The 24,010-nt window shown below is 44.5% G+C and overlaps 2 protein-coding genes across 2 annotated transcripts in view; one reads left to right on the top strand and one right to left on the bottom strand.

The window, feature by feature from the left end:
• Positions 1–6,527: 6,527 nt before the first annotated feature.
• The window catches only part of stab1 (stabilin 1), a 53,576-nt gene continuing 36,093 nt past the window's right edge, over positions 6,528–24,010 (top strand). The window contains 18 exon segments of the mRNA XM_044121756.1: positions 6,528–7,002; positions 9,428–9,555; positions 9,786–9,901; positions 10,975–11,060; positions 11,978–12,047; positions 12,317–12,412; positions 13,271–13,384; positions 13,526–13,713; positions 13,893–14,029; positions 14,396–14,523; positions 14,720–14,796; positions 15,248–15,370; positions 19,186–19,323; positions 19,400–19,471; positions 20,246–20,359; positions 20,432–20,485; positions 20,948–21,028; positions 21,097–21,255. Of these exon segments, the coding sequence (XP_043977691.1) occupies positions 6,943–7,002; positions 9,428–9,555; positions 9,786–9,901; positions 10,975–11,060; positions 11,978–12,047; positions 12,317–12,412; positions 13,271–13,384; positions 13,526–13,713; positions 13,893–14,029; positions 14,396–14,523; positions 14,720–14,796; positions 15,248–15,370; positions 19,186–19,323; positions 19,400–19,471; positions 20,246–20,359; positions 20,432–20,485; positions 20,948–21,028; positions 21,097–21,255 (1,941 nt within the window). The 5' untranslated portion in view covers positions 6,528–6,942.
• LOC122833829 (zinc-binding protein A33-like) lies at positions 15,400–18,636 on the bottom strand. Its single transcript, XM_044121750.1, has one exon. The coding sequence runs from the start codon at positions 18,111–18,113 to the stop codon at positions 16,731–16,733; it is 1,383 nt and encodes a 460-aa protein (XP_043977685.1). The 5' UTR covers positions 18,114–18,636; the 3' UTR covers positions 15,400–16,730.

Raw genomic sequence — 24,010 nt, 5'->3', positions numbered from 1 at the left:
TTCTGTTTTCGTTAACTATAGTAACTTTGGTTACTAAAGGACAGATTGGTTAACCATGAAAACTCATCCATAATGGGCCACAAAATTGTTGTCATGGCAACCCACATTATGAAGATCCCGGAAAAAAATCCAGTTGAAGAAAACTACAAGAGTCTGCTGCAGGTTACTTGTCGCTGTCGATGGGAAGACGCCATCTTGGACCGGTTTCACCCGGTCAGAGCGGGACGGCGAAGGCTGCTTATAGAAACTGTTCTCTTACCGTTACTGATGTGTGCTTTGACATACGATGTTTTCTTGAATTTCCAATAATGAGATTTTAAAAAAAGGATTACTTGTTGTCATGGAGATGAAGACACAATCTTGGACCTGTCTCACTTGGACTGTTTATCGCCGTTGACGCCATCTTGGACCTGCCTCACTCGGACATATGATGATGAAGGTTGTTTATCGCCGTGTGGACGATGACGCCATCTTGGACCTGCCTCACCGTGACAGAGCAGGATGATGGTCTATGTTTTCCCCAGAGCTTCAGCCTGATCTGCTGTCAGAACCGGAAGGAGACCCAGGTGGGCCATGATTACCTGACAACCGTACCGCAGCTAACCTGATTTAAAATCTATATTACGTAAAGATGAAGAATGAAGTTAGGCAGAAATAGTCACACCAGTTGGTTTCAGCTCTGGTCTGTACATCTGTTGACCTCGTAATAGTTTTCTTCTGAATGCAACTGTAACCCCCATATATGTTTGTAATATTATTGTGGGTAGTATTTTTTATTTTGTTCTTATTGGATTTTGTCTTGTAATTTAATGCACCAGCAAATCGGTTTCTATTTTAATTTTGGGTTTTCTTTTTTCTACCAGAAACCGCCTGTAGGTGGCTTGTGAGTTTACACTCTGGTTAAGACAGCAGAGAAAAAAAATTGTAGAAGAAGGAACCGTAGCTGGTTGTAGCACGTTGTGTTGAGCACGCTAAAAGAAAAGAAAGCGAGATATATGATGAATTCTGGTAATGATTGACAGAAGAGAAGATAAGCGACCCGATCCTTGCAGTTAAATTTCTTTTTGCTGTGATTTTCTCCGGTTGTTTTTTTTTTTTTTCCTCCGAACCACATTCAACTTGGAATACTCCAGCTGCATACCACCGCAGGCCTGGATTGGGATGTGCTGAGCTCCAGGTTTCAACCCAAGACCTGGAACTGCTGGAGTCGCTGCCTGCTTTCACACTGGATTAAGATAAGATTTTGGATCCAAAGAAACACATGGCCATTGAATTTGACAAAGACTTGACTGACTGACTTAAATTTCAAATACTGAACTAAAGAAAGGAACTGAACAATAAGGAATCTGGACTAAAAGAAAACACACTACCTGATAAGGGTGGACACTTTATGTTTAAAGACAAATGTTACAACAATGTACTGTTTAATTTTGTATTAAATAGTCTGTTAAAGTTTTTTGACATTAAGGTTGTTTGTGCTTATTATCCTCTTTTTTTGAACTTAGCAAGAAGACTAATTGTGAAATCTAAATTTCTCAACTTACCCGTTAGTAAGTTACACAAATTGGTTACACAACTTTTCACAGAACTCCGTTGTAGTAATTTTGCTGTTTTCAGATTAAGTCATGCAGTCGGTTTTGTTTTCCCACCATAGTTAAGTGTTGATCCAATGGTCCAAATGATCCAAAGCCTTTTGAAACCTCATAAATCTGAACAAGACCCATCAGAAGCTGCTCAGCAGGAACTGGATGAGTTTGGGGTTAAAAAGCATCAAACGCTTTCAACTCATTAAACTTCCTCCATTTCCTGTCATTCAGCACTGCTCATCATAAAACCCAACTCACTTCCTTTCTGCGGCAGGCAGAAAGCGGAGATACTGTACCCGGAAGTGCCTGATCAGCAAACGCAGGAATCTAACCCGCGGTTGGCTTTCTGCTGGTTCCACTGAGGTCAGCCGACTGATGGGAAGCAACTTCTGTTCAGGCCTTTGTTTCCAGGAGGACCCGAGGAACTCTGCTAGGGAGAAATGGGTCGCTTCCTTCTGTAGGAACAAACACTGTGACATGACGAAGCATTTTTAGGGTCAACTGGACTCCAGAACCTGTGCCACTACAGCTGATGGTTGCTGTTCCATCACTAAAGCTGCTTCGTCTTTGTCTTACCAAGTATTTTGATCTACGGTTTAGTGCAAATATCTTGCAATAAGACAAAACTAAGTTATAAGTAACTTTTCAGTGAGATTCAGGAGGTTGTTAGGCAGTACTTTCTTAATATTGATGTAAAAGTACTAGGTCCACTGGCAGATTAGTTCACTTATAAAAAATGTCTTGTTTGGGAGTGCGCTAGTAGTCTGCAAGGTACTGCATACAAACAAACATGATATGAGCTTAAAGTGCAATGTGTACAGTTAGCTTACCAGAGGATTGTGTTAAAAGTAATAATGGATAAGTGGCTTGAGATCAGGGCAATCAAAAGAAAAGCTGAAGAAACTGGTGGAAAGGAAACAATGCCAGGACTACTTATCAGAGGAATTCATGTCTGCATAAATATATTTCAGTTTCTAGGTGTGAGCTGGGAAAGTTTTGTTTTTAGAATATATTTATAATATTAGATGCACAGTATGCCACCACTGCTGGCGTTTAGCAGCGCTGCGCCCTGCGCTGACTAACTGCATCTTAACACCTAAAATAAAGTAATTATTTATGTCCGACTGGAAGAAAATTTTTATTTCTGCCAAAGCAACTCAAGTCTATTTTTTTATTGTATTTCTGAACTAAAAGTGGCCCTAAAATTGTATTAATGCACAGATTAATAACATAATAAATGTTATTAAAAGCCTCTGGAACCAAAAAAATCCTTAAAAAAAGACATCCACACTTTGAGACTGTAAATAATTCAAGTGCCCTGAGTGGACATGTTCATGGTTTTGTTGTGACCAGTCACATTTACAAAACAGCACCGTCCTTATCAGGATGAACAAAGAAGACAAGAATAAGTCAGTTTTATTTCAGGTTTACATATAAACATATTTTGGTTTTTCTATTTCAAATCTGTTTGTCATTTTCAAAATAATTTCAGTTTTAATAGTTTTTTTTTTTCTTTTGAACAAACTTGTCCCAATTTGGCTCCATATTTTAGTTGTAATAATAATTTTGCTTGCTAATGCTAATTGACATGCTAATAACAGTAAACTAACAAAACATTTTTCAGACTTGGCGTAGTGTCCTCATGTTGAAAATGTCACTTCAGATTACCCTGCAGGTGTTCAGTTTGGTTGGAAACTGAATCAATGGGTGCATTTTACACAATAACTGACACTGAATAGGAACACAAATGCCTGAAGCCCATTACCAGATGTGATCAGTCTTACATGTGTGTCCTGTTCTTCTTCCATTGCCTCTTCTTTTATTTAATCCGATTAATGTATTGATTTATTGGAATAAATCTGGTGGCAATCATTTGTTCCTTATGTAACTTGTCTGCAAAACCACTGAACCTGCAATAGAAGAAACTCCATGTTTCAAGAAGTAAGTGATGATTAAATGTAAGTGTAATTCCTGTAGGTTTAGAGTTAAATCACAGCCGTCTTTAAAAGCTCTTAAAAAGTGGATAAATAAACTGAACTTGCAGACACTCTGCTTTATGTAGGAGCTTTAAAGCTGGTAAAAACATTTTGACTTTGGAAACTGTCCTGAATCTTGTGACTGGATGTTCAGTGCTTACACTGTGCAGATGTGTGAGAAACATCTGGCGGGATCAAAACTGCTGCAGAGGACTCCATAAGCATTTAAGGTCCAGCTCGCTTATCGCCTGCTTCCTGCCATTGTTCTGCAGGTTTGCATTTTGACCTTTAACCCTGAGTTCGGTCGCCCTCACTGCGCCTGCTGATCAAGTCCATCTTAGTTAAAACAGGAAGTCAGCTTTCACATTTTGTTCTCTTTTTCCACCCAGAGAAGCAGACGGCTGATGAGGAAATCCGTCTCGGTGGTACCACCGCAGCAGCCCGGCGGAGGGAAAATCCTCCGAAGACTTCCTGTCTAGGATACACAGTTCCTTAAAACTTCTTAGACAGAAGTTTGAAGTTTACACCCAATCCTCACAGCCTTGAATATTAAATAATATCAGACCTTCTGATGATGCATTTAAGCTAAACAATAAAGTCTACATACAGGATTTACATGCATCCACCTCAACTCAAAGTCAAAGTTTAATTCATTGTCAGTTAACCAAGTAACACTTTATTTAAAGGTTGTGCAAAAGACTGACACACAGAGGAGGGCAGAGTTTCCAGAAAGGATATTCAAGTAAAAGTAGCACTACTTCGTCCAAAAAATTACTCAAGTAAAAAAGTATTTTTTACTTGAGTAAAAAATACTTTTTTTACTCAAAAAAAGTATTTTTTTGAGTAAAAAAAAAAACCTCAAAAAAATACTTTGAGTATTATAATTGATCAGTTATTCAGTTACTGAATAACTGATCAAATTATTATTTAATATTTAAAAATTACATAATCAGACAGACCAATGTATAAAGTTAAGTAAACATTTTGGCATTTTAAGGACAAAATGACAATAATTCATATAAGTTAAAAAGAGAAGAAAGTATGTTTGTTTTTTTTCCAAATCAGTTTCTTTCAATAAAAAAAATTAACTTTAACAAAAGCTGCAGGTGTGTTTCTGTATCTGGTGAATTTTTGGTTTAAACATGTTTGTTTTTCATTCAGTGGGTAGAAAATCCAGAAATTTTTCTCAAGAGTAGAAATACGTCGTAATAAATTATTCAAGTAAAAGTAAAAAGCACAGTGAAGTAAAATACTGACTTTAAAAAAAAACAACTTACTCAAGTAAATATAATTGCATAAACGTAGCTAGTTAACAACTCTGTTTTTCCTCAGTGTTTGAATTTGACCAAGTTTTAACCCAAACTGTTCCCCTCAGATAAAAGGCAAACCCTGAAATCCTGGTAAGCTTCTTGGTCCTGCAGAGACACCGTCCACAGTGAATTCACATCATCACGGCCTTCAGTTGACGCCAAGCAAAACGACGACCCTGTTCCACAACCAGGACCTTCGCTGGTAAGTGGACTCTTGTAGAGCTTTATCAACGACTGAGGCGCATGGAGTGGGAATCAAAAAGATTGAGCTGTTTGGACGCAGCAACAAGAAGAATGTTTGCAGGAGTCGGAGGGAGGCTTTAAAACCTCGCTTGGTGAAACACGCAAAGGGAAACATTCTTTGTAGAAATCATTAACAAAAACATCAACAACGCCTGTGCCTTATTATCCACAGTGGGCTGACGAATCCAGTACCAGTGCTTTGCCCAAATGTGACTAAATGGCTGAGAAAATTTATACATTTCAACAATACAACCTTAAAAAATTATAAATCAGTTGCGCTCGTCCTCTTGCTGTTTTGATGTCCAACCCACAGATCTCCTTAAAAAAGTCCTGCATCTGATCCGATCCAGACAGTAACCGCATCGCTCTTATCAGGCGTTTTCCATCAGGCTTTAAAAACAGCTTTTATCAAACCTCTGATAAAAAAGAACAGTCTGGACAAATCGCTACTGCAGAATTACAGGCCGATCTCCAACCTCCCATTCATCAGCAGATTACTGACAAAAACTGTTTCAACACCAGAACCAGCCGCTCTGACCGGAGTCCGGTTTCCATGGTTACCAGAGTACCCAGACCGTCCTAGTCAAAGTGTTCAATAACATCCACGTAAACATGCATGTTAGTGCAGATTTTAACAGGGCAAGTGTTTTAGTCTGGTTTTTAGTGTAAATATAATAGTACACTTGAAATAAGATAAAATTAATAAACAAGTAACTTTTCAGCAAGAAATATGATCTTGTTTTAAGTCACTAATTCCTTAATATCGATGAAAAAGTTCCAGTTCCACTGGAAGATTATTTAAATTACAGCAAGACATTTTTCCCTTGTTAAAAGTGAAATAATCTGCCGATGGAATAAGAAGTTTTTCACCAATATTAAGGAATTATTAACTTAAAACAAACTCCTGTTTTTGTTTTAAGTCAACAAGACTTACAATAAGAAATCTTGAGTCAGTTTTGTCTTATTTTAACAGTACTAAGATATATTTATACTGGACCAAAAACACTTGGTGAGATTTTGAGTTTTTGCAGTGTATTGATCATGACTGAATGGACAGGAGAGTTGGGTCGGACTCTTGGGTTCTGTGCTCAACTGGTTGGAATCTTACCTAAAGAACTGGGATTTCTTTGTTTCGATAACTTCCCTGAGCTCCTGCTGCAGGCTCACTGACCGGCTGTTGGTTCCAGACGGTTCTGAAGGTAAACTGGATCAAAAAGACGTTCTTGTTTATGAGTAACAGTAATGTCAGAGCTGTCGGATGTTCTTTCTGCTACGTCCATGTTTCCCTCTGGCTGTTGCAGTTGGGAAGCGTCTGGTACCGCCGGGTCACGTGGGAGGAGATGACCTCTGCTGAGAGGTTCCTGTCTTTGCCAGTTTCTGTTATGTTTCCTTCCTAGATTGGAGGAAAAAGAAAAAGACGGCAGGCGCTGGACGCTGGGCTCTGGGTGACTTGCTGCTGTTCTTGGTTACTTCCTCACATCGGGCTCAAAGATTGTGAGGAAATCTGCTGATAAGACCGTCCACGCCTGGATCCACCCTGTTGTTTGTTTTCATAAGAGCTTTGATTTTTTTTTTTTTCTTTTGCGCGGTTCTGTGCCCATAAGAAGGAGGCAGCTTTCAGTTGCCTGACAGTCGTTCCTGCTGGACTAGTTGCCCATTGTGTTGCTGAACAGAGGATGTTGCTGTCCATGTGTTTTTTCCTGCTCTGACTTGGCAGGTTGGATTTTAAGGTTAAAAGTTGTGATAGATTTTAATTTCTGAACATTTACTCAGCATAACGAAGAAACCAAAGATTTATTTTGCTCTCTGGATGTGAGACTTTGAGCCATGTTGCTCTTCCTGCTCCTCTTCCTGGATCTCTACATCCAAACTTCAGGACAACAGCAGGTAAACCGCCTCAGACTCTCTTCTTTCTCGTTTTCACCAGAGACCTAGGTGGTCAGGTATCGTCTAAAACATATCTGCAGCACGAGGTTTCACTTTTTTCAGGTTATCTCCAGAACCGTCTGCTGAATGAATGAAAAGGTCGATCATCTGCAGGCGGACAAAAACCTTTTGTCATCAAGAACTCTCTAGTATTCATTCTGACTTCACTAAATCTTATTAATAGTAAAAAATCTACAAACATTAACAACTTGAGACAATAATAGCAAGTTGTTGACGTTGAGTTCTGATGTTATTCATGTTTTATTCTCCAGTTAAGACTTATAAAAATGTCAGTCAGTATTTTTAGGACTGCAGGGCTGGACAATAAATCAGTAACAATATATTTTGTGATAGAAACGTGATCATTATCTATAGATATTCCATCTGATGGAATATTCAATATTCCATATACTTTAATCCAGAACAGCACAGCATTCTGGGAGATGTAGGCAGAGGGAAGACTTAGCCGCTCAAAATCTCCTGGCTAGCTAAGCAAGATTAATAGGATCAACTAACTCACTCACTCTTTGGTTGCCAAGCAACTTGCTCACTCTTTGGTTGCCTAGTAACGACCTTCTGAGTATCTTTTGCGCAGCAGCAGCTTCAGGTTTCACCATTGTGCCTCATAACTTCTTTGAAATGAAAGACAAAAGCCTGGAATAAAAACTGGGCAGAACAGGAAATGCCACCCCACTATTTCAGATATTTAAAACAAAAAACTAATCAATAATTATTGATGTCGACTGATATGGAACACTTGTATTGTGATAGGTTTTTTCAGCCGTACTGTCCAGCCTTGGGTTGCCTTAACATCTGAGGGACACTTGGTACGGGTTGCTTCCTGGTCAGATATTTTACTCTCTAAGCCCGAAAAATTTAACTTCTGGCTCTGAATGGGAAATATGGAAAATGAATTTTCAGGGTTGCTGTTCAGACTTTGGCAGTATTTTCAGAGCCAGACTCTAAAATCAATGACTCAGAAACTGGTACTTTAGGAGAAATCAGAAACTCAAACTACCGGTCCTACATTTCCCATAAAACCCTTCTTCTTCCCTGCTCAGTCTGGAGCGTTGGTGGGATAAAAGTGGCACCACTGAACTGACTTTTTTCTTGTTCAAGAGACTGAATTTTCTGTTTTAATAACCAAAAGTTTATTTTCACTGGCACCTCTTTCCTGTGGGATTCCTCAGGGTTTGTTTCTCTGTCCTCCTCTTTTCTCTATTTAAGATTTTTACCGTTGAGGTTCCCAAATTATGGAAACTTTTCCATTGCAAACTCCAATTCAGTCTTCACAGGACATTTGCTTTTAAAATCCAGCTCTTTTTATTTTGATTTTAAAGTTTTTTCTGGCCTCTGTGTCATTTATTTTTTTGTTTTTAAAAAATTCAGATTCTAGTTTTCTTTTATGTTGAGAACTTTGCGAAGTGATTCTGTTGTTAAACTTCCTTATAAATAAGGTGACTTTGTTTGGCCACTGCTGCTCTCTTTGGTCTCTGGTCTGAGACAACATCCACTTCTACGCAGCTGATCTTTGGATTTACTGGCGTCTCACCAAATACATGATGCACGTTTCATCAAGCTGCAGCGTCTGGGTGATTTCCAGGTGACTGAATATTCTCACCAGTCAGGCTTCGGTTTTGTGTTCAAAGCTCTACTGCTCTTCGTTTAACAAGACCTCACAGGCATGATGCTAGCTCCATTAGCTGACTGCTAAAGGTCTCGTCTTCTGTATCTGAAAGTGGAAAAGTTTAAAGCTGCAGTTTGTAACTTTTATAAAGAATTTGTGTTTTTCCATAATTATAAACTGTCACCATGTTGCGACAGTTTGCTATGTCCTCCACCTCCTCCCTGAGCTATTATTGCCATCTGGAGAAACGCACCGCTCCCAACCAAAAACAACCAACCAGAGCCAAGAGGAAGGTCTTAGCGCTGTCAATCAAGCTTATGTAATTGCTACTGGCAGAAAAACAACAAACTTTTAAAGGAAAACCGTTTATACGCCGTCATGGGTGGCTATGCTAACTAGCCTGAGGATTCACAACAGAATATGCTAGCTGCAACATAGCATAAAGCAAAAAGGTAAGAGTGAGGGGCATGAGCAGCTCCACATTAGATTGTGATTAATAGCACTAAGACCCGCCTCCTAGCTCTGATTGGTTGTTTCTAGTTGGCACTGGGAGAAGGCAGAGGTTTGTTTGTATCTGTCTAAAACCAAACTGTCACACTTAGTGACAGTTTCAACAAATATGTAAGAAATATTTTTATAAAAGTTTAACCTTCATCTTTAAGGTGAGTGGTGATGATCCACGTCTCCCTCAGCTCAGATTACAGTTCTGTGAGTTTGAATGAAAGCCGTGGTTGACGTGAACGCTGCTCCTCCTACCAGACGCCTCCTCCTGGTCGCTGTGATGTTCCCCAGAGGTTGGATGTTTACACCGCCTGCACCTCCTGCGCCGCCTCCGTCACCTCCAGCTGCCCGCACGGCTTCAGCCAGCTCAGCACATCCAACTGCAGGTAGGCGCCGGGTCCAGACCCCAGGTATTCATCCGGGTCCAAATCAGGGTGGTAAAGGTTCTAGTTTTTCATTACTGTACTATAATGAAAACTGAAGAGGCTTTTTGTTCTATTTTCAGTGTTTTCTCGGTTTTGTTATTTTGTTAGTTTTGGTTAACTATACTAACCTGGATGATCAACACTGACGGTCATAAGGAGAGCTCAGATTATCATCCTCCTCTCCTCTGCAGCTACGTGGTTCAGATCGGCGCCAGGAACCTGGAGCTCGATGGATGTCACCACCTGTGTGCCAAGAACATCCTGAAACCGCAGTGCTGCCCTGGCCGCTGGGGCCCGCTGTGTCTCTGTGAGTCGCCCTCTCGGGTCATCTCTAATTCCTAATCCTAACCCTCAATCTGTGTGTCAGTCAGGGCTCATAGGTCGCAACAGTGGGAGATCAGCGATTGGCCGATACTTATACGTGAAGCCGATCTTATCACCCGATCTCAGCAAAAGTTTATAAACCTGCTTCCTTCTGCTCTGCAGAAGAGGTCATGCAGACGTGACCTGCAATCATGCAGGCCCACCAGGTCGGCCCGTCAGGTCGGCCCACCAGGTCGGCCCACCAGGTGGCACGTTGTAGGGCCTGAGACCAATGCTGTTGTTTCTCACTCATTCTGCCGCATGTTGGCGCGCAAGACGAAACCAACAGCATCCGGTTTAGGATTTTCAAAATAAAAGCTCCTCCAGACTCAATACATAGAACAGACATATTTAATTATTTCTTGCGCAGCGCGGTACCAATTGGTCTGCGGCCCGGTGGTTGGGGACCACTGAGCTAAGGCTCTTCAAAGATCGGTAACCGATGATCCACCAGAAAAACAATCAGTGCATTTTGTATTTATGTATCTTTATTTACACTCGGTATCTTATAACAGGTAATTTTTTGTTAAATTAGTTTACATTTATATTTATTTGTGTATTTTATATTTCCTTTGAAATGGTTTTTGTATAAATTTATATATGAATATATTTCTTATTCCAGTGGCTGTTTATAAAAGAAACAAATAATTTATTTGCACAAAAAAGCAAGAAATGTGAAATACCATCCATGATCGTTATTAAAGTTGTTGAAAAATATTATATATTTTTAAAAATTTTTTTACCATTACTGCTCACCTCTACTCATCTGTTCTAAAGACAAACAAGCATTGAGCTTCGAAAATGTAGAGAAAAAAGTAACCAAAGCCCCAAAACCTGAAGAAGTGTTTCTTCTGTCTTAGTTTTATCTGCTCAACATTGCTGACAGCCGGGTTTCTCTTTCCCACGTGTTGCTGCAGTTGATGCTGTTTGATCACCACAACATCCCAGATCTGTGAAACTCCTCCATGTGTGTGTGTGTGTGTGTGTGTGTGTGTGTGTGTGTATGTGTGTGTGCAGCATGCCCAAGCTGGTCAGGAAGGATCTGCAACTACAACGGTGACTGTGTGGATGGAGACATCGGCAACGGGACCTGCATCTGTAAGGTTAGAGCGCACCTGAGGGCCGCGACGCGTTCCTCCTGTTAAAGGGCCAGTACTGTGTTTTCCAGGCACTGATCGCTATTTCATAGCACAATCAAGAAACTTTTACCTTACATTTCTATAAGAATTATTATGAAAAGAAATTTTCCTTCCAGATTTAACGCCTTGAAATTGGGCCTCTGTCTCTTTAAAAACCCCTGCCCTTTCTGAAGCTCCGCCTTCAGGAAGTCATCCCAACATGGCTCCTCTATTAACCCTCTAACAACGTTTTTACCACCGCTGCTCTGACATGTAGCTTCTATAATGAGCTCAGCAGTTCCACCTGATGTTTGCTAGTTGTTGCTGGCTAGTCTGAAGGAGCTAGCTAGGAGAGAAGCTTCGAAGGCGGAGCTAGGTCCACCCAGGTATTTTATACAGCTGAGTGGTTGCCATGGAGATTAGAGTATTTCTTACAGCTGAACCAAAGGAAGACTCCAGTTATGCTTTTCATGAGAGAATAACATTTTAACATGAGGTGAAGCTGAAAAAAGTTGATTTTACGTAATACTGCCCCTTTAAACTCAGGACCGGACCAGAGCGGCGGTTCTGCTCCATCTGTCTGCTCCGGTGTTAATCCTGCTCTCTGAGATATTTCGGTTTAATGGAGAATCTGAGCAGAATCGCCTGAAAAGCATTTAGAAAGTTAACACATCGGCCTTCAGCTGCGGCTGCATTCACTTTATTGAACCCAGATATGTTCGTTCCAGAGGGAAACTGTCAGCATTTTGTGTGTTTTTTTTATTTGTTTTTATTTATTACTTTTTAATAACAACATACAAACATGAATACAAACTTCCGACTCATATTGATATTTACCAGTTACATTAAATTTTGTGTGTTTTTATACATAATAGAATAAAAATGTTTGTTTCTTCCTGCAGGAAGGTTTCTCTGGATTTGCTTGCCAGGAGTGTAAGAATCCGAATGCATTTGGGAAGAATTGTGATAAAGGTAGGCGCTCCGTCTCATGTCTAGGTTTCTCTTCTTTCTCTGGTTCAGCACACCTGGATAAAATGATGGTTCATCAGCAGACCAGCATGACCGGCTGAGCAGCTAGCTGGGGGAGACGCAGCTGTCTTTAGCATCCTGATTCCTTCCTCAGATCAGAACCAGGCTCCTCTGTTAAACATTATCAATCCAGTCTAACATTTCAGTTCTGCCTGCTGTGCTGAAGACAGAACGAGCTGCAGCCTGACTCCGAGGGCTTTGTGTGTGTCCAGAGTGCGACTGCGTCAACGGAGTGTGTAACAAGGGCCCCGACGGTGATGGGCAGTGCTGGTGTCAGCCTCCGTACACTGGGAGGCGCTGTGACCAAGGTGAGGCGCTAAACGCTGCTCCAGGCTGAGCTGCAGGTGATGATGTCACCATAACAAACGGATGATAAATTGTCCCAGACGTTATCACAATAAACGATTATATTGTTGTTTTCTGAGCACTTTTAAGAAATGTCCTGGTAATGGCAAAATAATGTAAGAACAATAAACTCAAATCAGATCAACAAACTTTAAATTTAACACTGGAACTGGAAGACATTTTAAATTTCTAAAATAAATTAACAAAACAACAAATAAAATGAATTATGGAGTCTCTGTAAACAAAATTATCCAATAAATTGAGATTTAGCTGAGACCAAAGTACCAGACTGAAGACTTTATCATCCAGTTTCTGGTAGAAAGAGGAAAAAACAATAAATTATGCAATTTATTGAGCTTGTTTTAACTTATCATGCAGTTAATTGATTTATTGCTTATTAAAAACAACCAATCAGAGCCATAAAGAGGGTCTTAGTGCTGTCAATCATCCTCATGTAGTTGCTGCTAAATGTGCTAATGGCGGAGAAACAGCTCAACGTTTCAGCAAAATTGTTGATCTGCCGTCATCGGTGGCTATGCTAACTAGCCTGAGCATTCACAACAGGATCTGCTGACAGGGGGAAAACTGTAGTAGTGGTGGGGTGAGCAGCGCCACGTGAGCTTGTGATTAACTGCGCTAAGACCCAAAACCTGGCTCTGATTGGTTGTTTCTAGTAAGCACAGAGGAGATTTGTATGTTTCATAGATTATCTGTCAAACTGTCACGACTTCTATAAACATATATATCTTTAGTAAAAGTTAGTGCAGCTTTAAAGCAGGAGTTGTTGAGGAAGCTTTTCCAAACCTGCTGTGTGTCGGTAGTGAGCAGAGGGTGCCGGAGGTGCAGCTCCTTCTCCTACTGCAAAGGAGAAGCAGAAGACGCCGACTGCGACTGCTTGCCTGGATACAGGAGGATGAAGGACAACAGGTGTCTAGGTGAGGCGTCTGCATGAAAGAGCTTCATAAAACCTTCTCAGAGCAACAAGGTTCTCAAAGCGGAGCTTTTGTTGTTTAGTCTGGGTGACCTAAAAGCAGAGATGCCTGGTTCTGACTGAGCTGAGCTGCTTGTGTCCTCAGCCGCCTGCTCCCAGAGAGACTGCGACGCCAACGCCCAGTGCTCCAAGGAGGCCAGCAACATCAAATGCACCTGCAAACCCGGATACGACGGAGACGGGAAGATCTGCATCCCCAAGAACCCCTGCCTGGTCAACAACGGAGGCTGTCCCGCCAACTCCACCGTCTGCGTCTTCAGAGGACCCGACAAGGTGACCCGGATCTGGGGAAACCCGGTGCTGGATCTGGAAAACCCAGATCAAGATCTGAAAGAATCTGGAGCTAGATCTGGTTGAACCCTGGAGCCGGATCTGCAAAAACCCGGATCCGGTTCTGAGGGAACCTGGAGCCTCTCAGCCGCTGTTTTAATTCTCCTGTTTTCTCGTCTCAGTCCAGCTGTGAGTGCATGTTGGGCATGTCGCCTGTAGGCGGCGGCGCTGAGCACGGCTGCCAGCTGGTATCCGCCTGCACAGCCTTGACCTGCGACCCCACGGCCACCTGCCAGACGGAGCTGGATGGAAAACCCAGGTCAGGTGGCCCTCCAGACTGGACACTCTAACCAGAAACAATAAATTAACTCATAGAGTAACTAATTTCAGTGAACTAAACGTTATAAATCAAAGTGTGCTTCAGTTACTTTAACTCACCTGAACTTTATTCTTTAGTTCATGTAAAAAACTAAAAACTTTCTGAACACTTGATGTTTTCAGTTTGAATCTCTGTATAAAAATGACCTCAGTGAAGTTTTGTTTTGTTGTGAAACGTGAGCGGTGTAACGTTTCCTCAGAATCTTAACTGCGTTGCTGAATCCAGGGAGAGGAACTTTGTCGCCCTCTAGAGCCCAGAGTGAGAACAGCAGCACTAACCTCCATCCTTCTGCTCCTGGTAAACCAGGTGTCTCTGCGAGCCGGGGCTCATTGGTGATGGACACCGTTGCTACGGTAACCTGATGGCACGCCTCATGGAGCTGGACCAGAGAGGGAACCAGAAGGAGAACCTGACTGGAGCCGTCGCCTTGTTCGGTAAAATAAAGAAAACTCCTCTCAGGAGGTAAAGCATGAAACTGGGCCTCTGCTTTAGTTTCCATGGTGACGGGTCGGTTCTTCTCCTCGGATTGATTGTCTTCTTCCTGGGTGAAGGATCTGGGTTTGTGGACCCGTCTGCTGCTGCTGGTTCTGTGGGAGTTCTGCTGTGAATTTGTTGTTTCTGTTTCCGCAGGGGGAGGCTGTCCCATGGTTCTGAGTCATTCTGGACCCTTCACTGCTTTCTTCCCGCTCCTCAAAGAACCTCTGAGTGTGGGTTCAGCTTCCTGTTCAGGTTGATTCTGTCAGAACCGGGTCACAGGGTCATGTTCACTGTGACCCGGTCCACAGATTGGACATTGACAAAACTCATCTAGATTTGTTGAGATGAAAACCCAGGTCAGGTGTTTTCATCTGACCTGGATCTGAGCTCAGAACCTCGTTAGTTTGAACTTTCTGCAGATAATTTTGGGTCATTTATCAAAGACTGACGGTGATGGTTAGACCATAAATTAGGTCCAGAACCCGATCAGAACCACAGGAAACCTTGTTTGAACATCTCTGAGCTCAGCATGCAGTTTAAAGTTGAGAAAAGATCCGTTTCTAGCTGATCGATTCAGATTATAATCCTACATTTAAAGAGTTTTATCTGTTAAAGTGGGTTCTGTGGGTCGGTTCTGCAGTCGAGGCCCGTGTGGCTGAACCCGATCTGCTCCGTCTGCAGGGCGTCAACAAGGAGGAGGTGTGCCGGAACCACCTGGTCCTGGGTCAGCACCTGTACCAGGACCTGGAGGGGCGAGACTTCAATCTCTACGGCGGAGGAAAGCTGAGAGTCAAAGCCAACAAGGTGACCAATTGTTTCCTCCAGAACCAGAACCAGAACCAGAACCGGGTCATTCTTCCTCCTCAGAAGCTGATTGGTCTGTCAGCGATAGATCATGATTCAAACATGGTTCCTGCTGGGAGATTATTACAATTAACTCGAATAATTAAGAAAAAAATTAACATTAAATGAAGAAACACGAAGCCGAAAAAATTTATTTGATTTTTATTTTTTTCATCCCAACATTAAAATTAGCTGACAAATGGAAATATGTTAAAAAATAAAAAAAAAATTTAAATGATTTCATTTTATAGCAAATTATGAGAAATCAGTTATTTTGTTTACATAAATGAATAAATATGTTTGTATTTTTTCATCCCAAAAACAGAAGATTCACAAAAAATTTTAACAAAATTTCACCTTAATCAGGAAAATAATCATCAAACTGAACAGATAATAATTTTGACTCAGACGTTATTTCATCATAAAATCAAAACAAATAACTGAGACTAAATAAAACTATTAACTGGAAACCCCATCCTGAATATTCCTTCACATTCATTAAAATAAGATAAAACCACAAATTTATTGTATTTTTCCTGCAGATTTATTATATTTATAATGTAATTATTTTAACCTCTGCAGATAAAAAACCCCCAACATGTTTCTGTCAGATCTGAGTCCCTTAACAGAACCACCTTTTTCTGAACTGGACCTGAAGGCCTGTCAGAACCCCAGAACCACTTTCGGGCCGCTCACCGAGAAGGTTGGAGGAAACAGAGATGAGTAAGGCTGGACGAAATATGAGTTAACTAAATATTTTCATGTCCGACTGAGTTCAGAAAACACAAATAAAGGAAATTAAAGAAACATTTTTATGTTTTCAGACAGTTTCAGTGCTGATTCAGATCTTCAGTAGAAAGTTTTGATCCAGTCTAAAGGTCGGCGTTAAAGTATAGTTTATCATTTATCGCATCGTTTATCATTTATCGTGATAAATTTTTTATATGAATTTTGACTTTTCTTTGTCACTAATTTCCAGTTAAGGATGCTTAAAACCAAAACTGTCCTTATTTTCTGGATTGTTAGTTTGACTGTTTTCTCCATAGTTTGTTATTAAAACACCGTCGTTAACTTTAAACGACAGGGGTCAAAGGTCTCGCTGCAGAGCAGAAGAGGACACAGGATGATCTTTAGATCTTTGCTGGGGTAGAAAAGATGGGTGAATAAGATTGACTTCACATGTCAGCTGATCTCCTAGAAGGAAGGAAATTGTTATAATGTTAGAAACTTTCTCCAGTGGAATGAGGGAGTTTCAGCTCAGAGATGGTAAACTGTGTGTGAACGCTGACATAAACCTGAACCCGTCACGCTGTGGATATTTTCAGGCGTTGTTGTTGACGCTCACCGAGACGCTGGCCGGGAGGAGGCGGACCGGCACCGGGTCCTCGGTGTAAATGTAGGGGAACAGTGTGGCGCTGAAGCTGTGTGTGAAGGTGTGTATGTTGGTGTTGGTGCCGCGGTCGCAGAAGGACAGCCTCCCCCTGTCCATGTCCAGATGGACGCCGATCTTCCTCACCGGCGCCTTCAGTGGCAGCTCCGTCTCTGGTTCTGATCCGGAGAACGCGGTGAGCTTCCCGTGGCAGAAGGAGATCCTCCACAGCTGCGCCGCCGGGGCTCCGCCCGGCTGGACGGCGTCCCCCAGCACGCCCAGCTCCCAGTCCCGGTTCTCCCCGACGTCCACGCTCCAACCGTGAATCCCCGAGGCGAAGCCCTGCGAGCCGAGGACGGCGCAGGAGAACCGGGTCCTCTCCGGGTTCCTGGGCAGCTGCTTCCGTTCTCCGGACCGGACGCTGCTCAGGTCGCTGGACAGGACGAGTTCAGGGTCTGCTGTGTTCGGGTCCAGAACCACGGGGCTGTAGGACACGACCCGCTTCATGCTGCTCCAGATGTTGAAGGCCAGGTTGCCCAGGTGTTGGACCACGTCTATCAGTGCTCCGGGGTCGGGCTGCGGGTCGTCCTGAAGGGGGCGCTGCTGGACCCTCCTCACCGTTTCCTGGTAGTTCTTCAGGAAGGAGACGTCTGCAGCTTTCAGCTCCGCCTGCGCAGCTGTGATGGTGGCTGACAGAGCCGCGATCTCTCTGCTCAGAGCCGCCACCTTCTCCTTCATCACCCCACTCCTCCTCGCCTCTTCCTCCTGCAGAGCGGCGACCTTTGCCCTCTCTTCCTGCTGCAGGAACTGGTGCAGCTTCTGAAACTGCTCCCTGATCTGCTTCTCGGTCTGCTGGCTCTGCAGCCTGATGAACTTCAGGGTTTGGTCCCCATCTGCTTTGGCGTCCTGCAGGGCGGCCAGCTTGTCCTGCAGAGGCTTCAGGATCTTCTGCAGCTCCTCCCGGTGCTCCTGCGCCGCCTCGTCCACGGGCCGGAACCGGTGCCCGCTGTGGATCCTGGAGTCTCGGCAGATGACGCACACCGGCTCCTGGTGGTCCAGGCAGAAGATCTTGAGCTTCTCAGAGTGCAGAGTGCAGAGATGCTCCGACGCGGCGGCCATGAAGGCCTCACACAGGTTCCTTAAGGACAGGTTGCGAGGCGGGTCGCTGCGGGACGACTTCCTCTTGCAGCAGGGACACTCCTGCGTTGTCTTCCCCCTCCACCAGGTCTGCAGGCAGGTTCTGCAGAAGCTGTGGCTGCAGGTCAGAACCACCGGGTCCTTAAAGATGTCCTGGCAGATGGGGCAGGACAGATCCTCCTCAGGCCTGGAGGACATGTTGTCTCTGAATGCGGCTGAAGACAAAGCAGGCTCCTCTGGAGGGAAGGCGGAGAGTTACTTTCACTTTGAGCTGAGCTCTCCCAGGTTGTAGCTTTTCAGGTTGAAGGAGTTCAAATCCAGTATTTCCCAGTTCCCCGTGTCTCCATGTCCCCGTCTCCAGTTTATGCCATTGAAGTGAATCTTTCAGCTGTTTTCTTGGAGTTTGACTTCAGTAAGAAGCAAGAAAGGAAAACTGCTTCCTGTTTGTCTGCTTGACGGAGGTGGGCGGAGCTTCAACGCACACATCATTTCCTCTCTGTGCATGTTTACTACAGCAGGTGTGTCAAGTCGAGCTCCTCTGAGAAGATATTTACAGCTGCTCTGAATAAAACCTTTAGCCTACAGCCACACCCTATTTGGTGTGGCTGACCTTTGACCTAACCTCAGGTCAAAGGTCAGTGTTCAGACAGGTAGAAATGTTCAGTTCACGTCAACGTTTCATGTCAAATCAAACCTTCTACATTGAAAACGCTGCCCTCAAATAAATTTAAATCATGTATACAGCAGAAGTATATAGTTAATATATAGTTACTTATTGCTGTTGGCAGTAATAAAACACAGAAAACCTACATGGCAAAAACAAACCCAGAAATAATCAGACAGGAACCTGAACAGAACCAAAGTGATATTTCTCTTCTGAAATGTTTTTTTCTGATTAAATATTCTGATATTAAATCCTCACAATAAAAAAAATAAAAAAGGAGGATGTTAGTACTTCACAGATTTTCTGAAAATCCCTGCTGCTGAAATTAAGTATGTTTTGGTTTTTTATTCATTCATATTATTATTTTTTGGTGTAAAATTGTCTTATTATTTTTACCAAACTTATTTCTGGTTTCTGGTTTCTACCTGTGAAGCTCTTTGGTCAGCGGAGGTTGTTGTAAATGTGCTAAATAAATAAACTTTGACTAATTTATAAATAATAGTTTAAAAACATCAGTGTAGTTAGTGTGATTAAGTTAAAGTTTATTTTAGTGAGAACTGGTTCGGTCTGAAGACGAGACGGTTTGTTTCTGATGTTTCTCTGCAGAAGTTCATCCTGATGAGCGATCCCAGCAGGCCGTTCACCATCGTCCAGGCGGACCTGCCCGCGGCTAACGGCGTCATCCACATCATCGACCGGCCAATCACAGCCAGCCTTCCTGACGGGCCGGCCCGGGACGAGCGGGTCGGTTCAGCTTCCCCGTTCTGCTGCGTTTCCTCTCAGCGAGACGTTTTGGATCATTTTCTGCTTCTCTGTCCAGTTTTCTGACAAGACGATCGGGGAGATCCTGAAGAAAGATGAGAAATTCAACCGCTTCCTGTCTCTGGTTGATGTGAGTATAAACATGAACATTTTCCCCCAGAAAACATGCTAAGTCTGGTGTTGGCGGCGCCAGAACCGTCTTCAGCGCCCGTCGTGTTTATGAGTTGAAAATGTTGAAAGTTGACAGGATATTTGACAGTAAAACTCTGTGGTTATGGACTTTGGAAGACAAATAACTAAACACCAGCTATAAAGTCAAACGTAAGAAAATACAATTAAAATGAAAATGTTTTGCACTTCCGTTGTTTCATCCCTCATTAAAAGAAAGATGATGATAATTGTATTGCAGCTGTATTTTTGTACTAGTATATATTCATGTTTGGTGGATTAAATCTTTGCCATAATTCAATCTGACTGCTGCCATGTAGAGGAAGTTAAAATGGCTGACGCTATCATGAAGTGTCATTCGGTAAATATTGACATTTTTAACTCAAAGTTGCATTACTTGGTAAATAAAAGTTGCATTAAAAATCAATTCAAAGTGTCAATTTTGCATCAGAAGTGTCATTATTTACCACATGAGACAGTCATAAACATGAAGACTCCTTCATTATATGATTGTCTCATGTTGTGTACAGACCTTCATATAAAGTGTTACCCTGCAGATCTGGGTTTCCTTTACTAATGTACACTAAACTTTGTCAATCTCACAGTTTCTCTGTTTCCATTGAATAAGAAATGGAGTTAAAATCACAGGTGGTTTAAATTGTGTTGTTGGAGGTCAGAGGGGAGTTTTGATGTTCCTGAAGTTCACCTTTATAAATCCCACATTTAACGTTCACAGAACTGCGGTTCCCCCCCTCCTCTCCGCGGACCTGGACCTCTCACCGTGTTCGTTCCCACCAACGAGGCGGTGGACCGGGCCCGAGACGGCAGCATCCTCTACATGTTGAACAGCGTAAGCCGGAGACGGAGGAGAGCACAGATTCCCGTCTGATCAGCTGCTGCAGCTCATCTGCTTCTCTTTCAGGCCAAGCAGAAACTCCAGGAGCTGCTCAGACATCACGTCTTCTCACAGGCTGCCGTAAGAAACCACCGACACTCCTGACAGTCTGTAAACACACCATCCAAACACCGTCAAAACACAGTAAACACAACATAAACACACCGTAAAACATTGTAAAAACACCATAAAACACCGTAAACACACCGTAAAAACCCCTTTATTTGAGAGAAGTTAAACAAGAAAAGTGGGGAAGACATAAAGCAAAAGTCATCAAGCTGGGAATCGTCTGCGTCGCTGTGGGTTGTGTTTTACCCCAGCGGCCCCAAAGTGCCCCAAACGTTTTCCTCACCTTGATCTCTAGTTGTCACAGTGTTGACAATAAATAGAAAATACTTTTTTCTTTTACGTATCAGGCAAACATTTAAGATGCAGCTCGTTGTGTTCGTTGTGCTAGTCTCCCTGAGTGAGGAAGGTTCTGGACTCCAGCAGGAAGCTGGGCCGGGACCTTGATGTCACGCTGCAACGTGTTTCTCTCTGCAGCTCACAGTAGATGACCTGACCGCCCTTCCTCAAGTCCGGACGATGGCCAATCAGCTGGTCACCATCTCTGCCTCTGACACTGTGAGTGCCTCTGATTGGTTGACGAAGCCTGAGTGAGTGTCTGTCAAACGGCGTGTGCTGCTGCGCAGGGGGAAATCCTGCTGGGGGAGAAGGGAGTCCGCCTGGCCGGTTCCAACATCATGGCCTCCAACGGCGTCATCCACATGATCGACGGGCTGCTGTACCCGCCCTCAATCCTGCCCATCCTGCCGCACCGCTGCGACGTCACAGAGAGCAAGATCACCCTGGTGAGACGCCGTGAAACCTGGTGAAACCTGGTGACACCTGGTGAAACCTGGAGAGACCTGGTGAAACCTGGAGAGACCTGGTGAAACCTGGTGAAACCTGGAGAGACCTGGTGAAACCTGGTGAAACCTGGAGACACCTGGTGACACCTGGAGACACCTGGTGACACCTGGTGACACCTGGTGAAACCTGGTGACACCTGGTGAAACCTGGAGAGACCTGGTGAAACCTGGTGACACCTGGTGAGACCTGGTGAAACCTGGAGAGACCTGGTGAAACCTGGAGAGACCTGGTGAAACCTGGTGAAACCTGGAGAGACCTGGTGAAACCTGGTGAAACCTGGAGACACCTGGTGACACCTGGAGACACCTGGTGACACCTGGTGACACCTGGTGAAACCTGGAGAGACCTGGTGAAACCTGGTGACACCTGGTGAGACCTGGTGAAACCTGGAGAGACCTGGTGAAACCTGGTGAGACCTGGTGAAACCTGGAGAGACCTGGTGAAACCTGGTGACACCTGGTGAAACCTGGAGAGACCTGGTGAAACCTGGAGAGACCTGGTGAAACCTGGTGAGACCTGGAGAGACCTGGTGAAACCTGGAGAGACCTGGTGAAACCTGGTGACACCTGGTGAGACCTGGTGACACCTGGTGACACCTGGTGAAACCTGGAGAGACCTGGTGAAACCTGGTGACACCTGGTGACACCTGGTGAAACCTGGAGAGACCTGGTGAAACCTGGTGAAACCTGGAGACACCTGGTGAAACCTGGTGACACCTGGTGAAACCTGGAGAGACCTGGTGAAACCTGGAGAGACCTGGTGAAACCTGGAGAGACCTGGTGACACCTGGAGAGACCTGGAGAGACCTGGTGAAACCTGGAGAGACCTGGTGAAACCTGGTGAAACCTGGAGAGACCTGGTGAAACCTGGAGAGACCTGGTGAAACCTGGTGACACCTGGTGAGACCTGGTGACACCTGGTGACACCTGGTGACACCTGGTGAAACCTGGAGAGACCTGGTGAAACCTGGTGACACCTGGTGAAACCTAGTGACACCTGGTGAAACCTGGAGAGACCTGGTGAAACCTGGTGAAACCTGGAGACACCTGGTGAAACCTGGTGACACCTGGTGAAACCTGGAGAGACCTGGTGAAACCTGGAGAGACCTGGTGAAACCTGGTGAAACCTGGAGAGACCTGGTGAAACCTGGTGAAACCTGGAGACACCTGGTGACACCTGGTGAAACCTGGTGACACCTGGTGAAACCTGGTGACACCTGGTGAAACCTGGAGAGACCTGGTGAAACCTGGTGAGACCTGGTGACACCTGGTGACACCTGGTGACACCTGGTGAAACCTGGTGACACCTGGTGACACCTGGTGAGACCTGGTGACACCTGGTGAGACCTGGTGAAACCTGGTGACACCTGGTGAGACCTGGTGACACCTGGTGAGACCTGGTGACACCTGGTGAGACCTGGTGACACCTGGTGAGACCTGGAGAGACCTGGTGAAACCTGGTGAAACCTGGAGAGACCTGGTGAAACCTGGAGACACCTGGTGAAACCTGGTGACACCTGGTGACACCTGGTGAAACCTGGTGAGACCTGGTGACACCTGGTGACACCTGGTGACACCTGGTGACACCTGGTGAAACCTGGAGAGACCTGGTGAAACCTGGTGACACCTGGTGAGACCTGTTGACACCTGGTGAGACCTGGTGAAACCTGGTGACACCTGGTGAAACCTGGTGACACCTGGTGAAACCTGGTGAAACCTGGTGACACCTGGTGAAACCTGGTGAAACCTGGAGAGACCTGGTGAAACCTGGTGACACCTGGTGAGACCTGGTGACACCTGGTGAGACCTGGTGAAACCTGGTGAGACCTGGTGAAACCTGGTGAGACCTGGTGACACCTGGTGAGACCTGGTGAGACCTGGTGACACCTGGTGAAACCTGGTGACACCTGGTGAAACCTGGAGAGACCTGGTGAAACCTGGTGAGACCTGGTGACACCTGGTGACACCTGGTGAGACCTGGTGAGACCTGGTGAGACCTGGTGACACCTGGTGACACCTGGTGAAACCTGGTGACACCTGGTGAAACCTGGAGAGACCTGGTGAAACCTGGTGAGACCTGGTGACACCTGGTGAAACCTGGTGAAACCTGGTGGAACCTGGAGAGACCTGGTGGAACCTGGTGACACCTGGTGAGACCTGGTGAAACCTGGTGACACCTGGTGACACCTGGTGACACCTGGTGAAACCTGGAGAGACCTGGTGAAACCTGGTGACACCTGGTGAGACCTGGTGACACCTGGTGAGACCTGGTGAAACCTGGTGACACCTGGTGACACCTGGTGAAACCTGGTGACACCTGGTGAAACCTGGTGACACCTGGTGAAACCTGGAGAGACCTGGTGAAACCTGGTGAGACCTGGTGACACCTGGTGAGACCTGGTGAAACCTGGTGAGACCTGGTGAAACCTGGTGAGTCCTGGTGACACCTGGAGAGACCTGGTGAGACCTGGTGACACCTGGTGACACCTGGTGACACCTGGTGAAACCTGGAGAGACCTGGTGACACCTGGTGACACCTGGTGAGACCTGGTGACACCTGGTGACACCTGGTGAAACCTGGTGACACCTGGTGACACCTGGTGAAACCTGGTGACACCTGGTGAAACCTGGAGAGACCTGGTGAAACCTGGTGACACCTGGTGACACCTGGTGACACCTGGTGACACCTGGTGAC

The sequence above is a fragment of the Gambusia affinis genome, linkage group LG07 (genome assembly GCF_019740435.1).
Source record: "Gambusia affinis linkage group LG07, SWU_Gaff_1.0, whole genome shotgun sequence".
Taxonomy (NCBI): Eukaryota; Metazoa; Chordata; class Actinopteri; order Cyprinodontiformes; family Poeciliidae; genus Gambusia; species Gambusia affinis.
The sequence above is the reverse complement of the archived record's forward strand: the minus strand, read 5'-3'. Positions and strand labels throughout refer to the sequence as shown.